At 47.8% G+C, this 6488-nt stretch overlaps 1 protein-coding gene across 1 annotated transcript in view; it reads right to left on the reverse strand.

The window, feature by feature from the left end:
* Positions 1-6488, reverse strand: part of rogdi (rogdi atypical leucine zipper) — a 37042-nt gene that overhangs the window by 27505 nt on the left and 3049 nt on the right. The window contains exon 2 of the mRNA XM_079253246.1: positions 13-84. Within this exon, the coding sequence (XP_079109372.1) occupies positions 13-84 (72 nt within the window). The remainder of the gene's footprint in view (positions 1-12; positions 85-6488) is intronic.

A 6488-nucleotide genomic window follows, 5' to 3' on the forward strand; every position in this document is an offset into this window, starting at 1 on the left:
GGAGGAGCTGACCTTCAGGACGTCCTGCAGCTGCTTCAGGACTGCGTGCACCTCCTCCTTCAGCAGCCAGTTGAACTCCTCCTCCTGTCAGACACAACACACACACCTTTACACATTTAACACACATCTCTAAAAGTCGGCCTGAAGCAGCGGATTCTCCACACAGAGACGAGTCTCTGTTTGTGGCGGTTTAGCTGCTGGTCGGACAGAAACAGCATCCAGGCCGGGTGTGTTAACACGTCAATGGAGACGAAGCTTCGTCTGGAAAAACAAACTTTCCAGCTCACAACTGCCACTTCATTTACTCCTTCATCATCACAAGCTTCATCCTTCCAGAAATCTTTTACCCAACATCGGCAAAGGAGCACGACCATTTCGGACAAAAGCTTCAGCATGGACTTCTCCTCAACATCACATATATTATTATCATTATTATTATATACTAAATATGAATAAAGGTATAAAATTATATCATTGTCCAGGTGCAGGACAACACCCGCGTGTCTCGCTCCATGTTTCGGATGACACGCGTGTTCTCGGACAGGTCCATGACGAAGGTCTCTGGGACTGGTTTCTAAGACAGCGGAGACCAAAAGGCGATCCGTTATGTAGAGACGTGTCTACTGGTCAGAGACGTGTTTACTGGTCAGAGACGTGTTTACTGGTCAGAAGTCCTGTAGAGACGTGTTTACTGGTCAGAGACGTGTTTACTGGTCAGAAGTCCTGTAGAGACGTGTTTACTGGTCAGAAGTCCTGTAGAGACGTGTTTACTGGTCAGAAGTCCTGTAGAGACGTGTCTACTGGTCAGAAGTCCTGTAGAGACGTGTTTACTGGTCAGAAGTCCTGTAGAGACGTGTTTACTGGTCAGAAGTCCTGTAGAGACGTGTTTACTGGTCAGAAGTCCTGTAGAGACGTGTCTACTGGTCAGAAGTCCTGTAGAGACGTGTTTACTGGTCAGAAGTCCTGTAGAGACGTGTCTACTGGTCAGAAGTCCTGTAGAGACGTGTTTACTGGTCAGAAGTCCTGTAGAGACGTGTCTACTGGTCAGAAGTCCTGTAGAGACGTGTCTACTGGTCAGAAGTCCTGTAGAGACGTGTTTACTGGTCAGAAGTCCTGTAGAGACGTGTTTACTGGTCAGAAGTCCTGTAGAGACGTGTCTACTGGTCAGAAGTCCTGTAGAGACGTGTTTACTGGTCAGAAGTCCTGTAGAGACGTGTTTACTGGTCAGAAGTCCTGTAGAGACGTGTTTACTGGTCAGAAGTCCTGTAGAGACGTGTTTACTGGTCAGAAGTCCTGTAGAGACGTGTCTACTGGTCAGAAGTCCTGTAGAGACGTGTCTACTGGTCAGAAGTCCTGTAGAGACGTGTTTACTGGTCAGAAGTCCTGTAGAGACGTGTTTACTGGTCAGAAGTCCTGTAGAGACGTGTCTACTGGTCAGAAGTCCTGTAGAGACGTGTCTACTGGTCAGAAGTCCTGTAGAGACGTGTTTACTGGTCAGAGACGTGTTTACTGGTCAGAGACGTGTTTACTGGTCAGAGACGTGTTTACTGGTCAGAAGTCCTGTAGAGACGTGTTTACTGGTCAGAAGTCCTGTAGAGACGTGTTTACTGGTCAGAAGTCCTGTAGAGACGTGTTTACTGGTCAGAAGTCCTGTAGAGACGTGTTTACTGGTCAGAAGTCCTGTAGAGACGTGTTTACTGGTCAGAAGTCCTGTAGAGACGTGTTTACTGGTCAGAAGTCCTGTAGAGACGTGTCTACTGGTCAGAAGTCCTGTAGAGACGTGTCTACTGGTCAGAAGTCCTGTAGAGACGTGTTTACTGGTCAGAAGTCCTGTAGAGACGTGTTTACTGGTCAGAAGTCCTGTAGAGACGTGTTTACTGGTCAGAAGTCCTGTAGAGACGTGTCTACTGGTCAGAAGTCCTGTAGAGACGTGTCTACTGGTCAGAAGTCCTGTAGAGACGTGTCTACTGGTCAGAAGTCCTGTAGAGACGTGTCTACTGGTCAGAAGTCCTGTAGAGACGTGTCTACTGGTCAGAAGTCCTGTAGAGACGTGTTTACTGGTCAGAAGTCCTGTAGAGACGTGTTTACTGGTCAGAAGTCCTGTAGAGACGTGTCTTACTGGTCAGAAGTCCTGTAGAGACGTGTTTACTGGTCAGAAGTCCTGTAGAGACGTGTTTACTGGTCAGAAGTCCTGTAGAGACGTGTTTACTGGTCAGAAGTCCTGTAGAGACGTGTTTACTGGTCAGAAGTCACATAGAGACGTGTTTTACTGGTCAGAAGTCCTGTAGAGACGTGTCTACTGGTCAGAAGTCCTGTAGAGACGTGTCTACTGGTCAGAAGTCCTGTAGAGACGTGTTTACTGGTCAGAAGTCACATAGAGACGTGTTTACTGGTCAGAAGTCCTGTAGAGACGTGTCTACTGGTCAGAAGTCCTGTAGAGACGTGTCTACTGGTCAGAAGTCTGTAGAGACGTGTTTACTGGTCAGAAGTCCTGTAGAGACGTGTTTACTGGTCAGAAGTCCTGTAGAGACGTGTCTACTGGTCAGAAGTCCTGTAGAGACGTGTCTACTGGTCAGAAGTCCTGTAGAGACGTGTTTACTGGTCAGAAGTCCTGTAGAGACGTGTCTACTGGTCAGAAGTCCTGTAGAGACGTGTTTACTGGTCAGAAGTCCTGTAGAGACGTGTTTACTGGTCAGAAGTCCTGTAGAGACGTGTTTACTGGTCAGAAGTCCTGTAGAGACGTGTTTACTGGTCAGAAGTCCTGTAGAGACGTGTCTACTGGTCAGAAGTCCTGTAGAGACGTGTTTACTGGTCAGAAGTCCTGTAGAGACGTGTCTACTGGTCAGAAGTCCTGTAGAGACGTGTTTACTGGTCAGAAGTCCTGTAGAGACGTGTCTACTGGTCAGAAGTCCTGTAGAGACGTGTTTACTGGTCAGAAGTCCTGTAGAGACGTGTTTACTGGTCAGAAGTCACATAGAGACGTGTCTACTGGTCAGAAGTCCTGTAGAGACGTGTTTACTGGTCAGAAGTCACATAGAGACGTGTCTACTGGTCAGAAGTCCTGTAGAGACGTGTCTACTGGTCAGAAGTCCTGTAGAGACGTGTTTACTGGTCAGAAGTCACATAGAGACGTGTCTACTGGTCAGAAGTCCTGTAGAGACGTGTCTACTGGTCAGAAGTCCTGTAGAGACGTGTCTACTGGTCAGAAGTCCTGTAGAGACGTGTCTACTGGTCAGAAGTCCTGTAGAGACGTGTTTACTGGTCAGAAGTCCTGTAGAGACGTGTCTACTGGTCAGAAGTCCTGTAGAGACGTGTTTACTGGTCAGAAGTCCTGTAGAGACGTGTTTACTGGTCAGAAGTCCTGTAGAGACGTGTTTACTGGTCAGAAGTCCTGTAGAGACGTGTTTACTGGTCAGAAGTCCTGTAGAGACGTGTTTACTGGTCAGAAGTCCTGTAGAGACGTGTTTACTGGTCAGAAGTCCTGTAGAGACGTGTTTACTGGTCAGAAGTCCTGTAGAGACGTGTTTACTGGTCAGAAGTCCTGTAGAGACGTGTTTACTGGTCAGAAGTCCTGTAGAGACGTGTCTACTGGTCAGAAGTCCTGTAGAGACGTGTTTACTGGTCAGAAGTCCTGTAGAGACGTGTTTACTGGTCAGAAGTCCTGTAGAGACGTGTCTACTGGTCAGAAGTCCTGTAGAGACGTGTTTACTGGTCAGAAGTCCTGTAGAGACGTGTCTACTGGTCAGAAGTCCTGTAGAGACGTGTTTACTGGTCAGAAGTCTGTAGAGACGTGTCTACTGGTCAGAAGTCCTGTAGAGACGTGTTTACTGGTCAGAAGTCACATAGAGACGTGTCTACTGGTCAGAAGTCCTGTAGAGACGCGTCTACTGGTCAGAAGTCCTGTAGAGACGTGTCTACTGGTCAGAAGTCCTGTAGAGACGTGTCTACTGGTCAGAAGTCCTGTAGAGACGTGTCTACTGGTCAGAAGTCCTGTAGAGACGTGTCTACTGGTCAGAAGTCCTGTAGAGACGTGTTTACTGGTCAGAAGTCCTGTAGAGACGTGTCTACTGGTCAGAAGTCCTGTAGAGACGTGTTTACTGGTCAGAAGTCCTGTAGAGACGTGTTTACTGGTCAGAAGTCCTGTAGAGACGTGTTTACTGGTCAGAAGTCCTGTAGAGACGTGTTTACTGGTCAGAAGTCCTGTAGAGACGTGTTTACTGGTCAGAAGTCCTGTAGAGACGTGTTTACTGGTCAGAAGTCCTGTAGAGACGTGTTTACTGGTCAGAAGTCCTGTAGAGACGTGTCTACTGGTCAGAAGTCCTGTAGAGACGTGTTTACTGGTCAGAAGTCCTGTAGAGACGTGTTTACTGGTCAGAAGTCCTGTAGAGACGTGTTTACTGGTCAGAAGTCCTGTAGAGACGTGTTTACTGGTCAGAAGTCCTGTAGAGACGTGTCTACTGGTCAGAAGTCCTGTAGAGACGTGTTTACTGGTCAGAAGTCCTGTAGAGACGTGTTTACTGGTCAGAAGTCCTGTAGAGACGTGTCTACTGGTCAGAAGTCCTGTAGAGACGTGTTTACTGGTCAGAAGTCCTGTAGAGACGTGTCTAATGGTCAGAAGTCCTGTAGAGACGTGTTTACTGGTCAGAAGTCCTGTAGAGACGTGTCTACTGGTCAGAAGTCCTGTAGAGACGTGTCTACTGGTCAGAAGTCCTGTAGAGACGTGTCTACTGGTCAGAAGTCCTGTAGAGACGTGTCTACTGGTCAGAAGTCCTGTAGAGACGTGTCTACTGGTCAGAAGTCCTGTAGAGACGTGTTTACTGGTCAGAAGTCCTGTAGAGACGTGTCTACTGGTCAGAAGTCCTGTAGAGACGTGTCTACTGGTCAGAAGTCCTGTAGAGACGTGTTTACTGGTCAGAAGTCCTGTAGAGACGTGTTTACTGGTCAGAAGTCCTGTAGAGACGCGTCTACTGGTCAGAAGTCCTGTAGAGACGTGTTTACTGGTCAGAAGTCCTGTAGAGACGTGTCTACTGGTCAGAAGTCCTGTAGAGACGTGTTTACTGGTCAGAAGTCCTGTAGAGACGTGTCTACTGGTCAGAAGTCCTGTAGAGACGTGTCTACTGGTCAGAAGTCCTGTAGAGACGTGTTTACTGGTCAGAAGTCCTGTAGAGACGTGTCTACTGGTCAGAAGTCCTGTAGAGACGTGTTTACTGGTCAGAAGTCCTGTAGAGACGTGTCTACTGGTCAGAAGTCCTGTAGAGACGTGTCTACTGGTCAGAAGTCCTGTAGAGACGTGTCTACTGGTCAGAAGTCCTGTAGAGACGTGTTTACTGGTCAGAAGTCCTGTAGAGACGTGTTTACTGGTCAGAAGTCCTGTAGAGACGTGTTTACTGGTCAGAAGTCCTGTAGAGACGTGTTTACTGGTCAGAAGTCCTGTAGAGACGTGTTTACTGGTCAGAAGTCCTGTAGAGACGTGTTTACTGGTCAGAAGTCCTGTAGAGACGTGTTTACTGGTCAGAAGTCCTGTAGAGACGTGTCTACTGGTCAGAAGTCCTGTAGAGACGTGTTTACTGGTCAGAAGTCCTGTAGAGACGTGTTACTGGTCAGAAGTCCTGTAGAGACGTGTTTACTGGTCAGAAGTCCTGTAGAGACGTGTTTACTGGTCAGAAGTCCTGTAGAGACGTGTTTACTGGTCAGAAGTCCTGTAGAGACGTGTTTACTGGTCAGAAGTCCTGTAGAGACGTGTCTACTGGTCAGAAGTCCTGTAGAGACGTGTCTACTGGTCAGAAGTCCTGTAGAGACGTGTTTACTGGTCAGAAGTCCTGTAGAGACGTGTTTACTGGTCAGAAGTCCTGTAGAGACGTGTTTACTGGTCAGAAGTCCTGTAGAGACGTGTCTACTGGTCAGAAGTCCTGTAGAGACGTGTTTACTGGTCAGAAGTCCTGTAGAGACGTGTTTACTGGTCAGAAGTCCTGTAGAGACGTGTCTACTGGTCAGAAGTCCTGTAGAGACGTGTTTACTGGTCAGAAGTCCTGTAGAGACGTGTTTACTGGTCAGAAGTCCTGTAGAGACGTGTTTACTGGTCAGAAGTCCTGTAGAGACGTGTTTACTGGTCAGAAGTCCTGTAGAGACGTGTTTACTGGTCAGAAGTCCTGTAGAGACGTGTTTACTGGTCAGAAGTCCTGTAGAGACGTGTTTACTGGTCAGAAGTCCTGTAGAGACGTGTTTACTGGTCAGAAGTCCTGTAGAGACGTGTTTACTGGTCAGAAGTCCTGTAGAGACGTGTCTACTGGTCAGAAGTCCTGTAGAGACGTGTTTACTGGTCAGAAGTCCTGTAGAGACGTGTCTACTGGTCAGAAGTCCTGTAGAGACGTGTTTACTGGTCAGAAGTCCTGTAGAGACGTGTCTACTGGTCAGAAGTCCTGTAGAGACGTGTTTACTGGTCAGAAGTCCTGTAGAGACGTGTCTACTGGTCAGAAGTCCTGTAGAGA

Source organism: Telmatherina bonti, assembly GCF_933228915.1.
Source record: "Telmatherina bonti genome assembly, chromosome: 14".
Taxonomy (NCBI): domain Eukaryota; kingdom Metazoa; phylum Chordata; class Actinopteri; order Atheriniformes; family Telmatherinidae; genus Telmatherina; species Telmatherina bonti.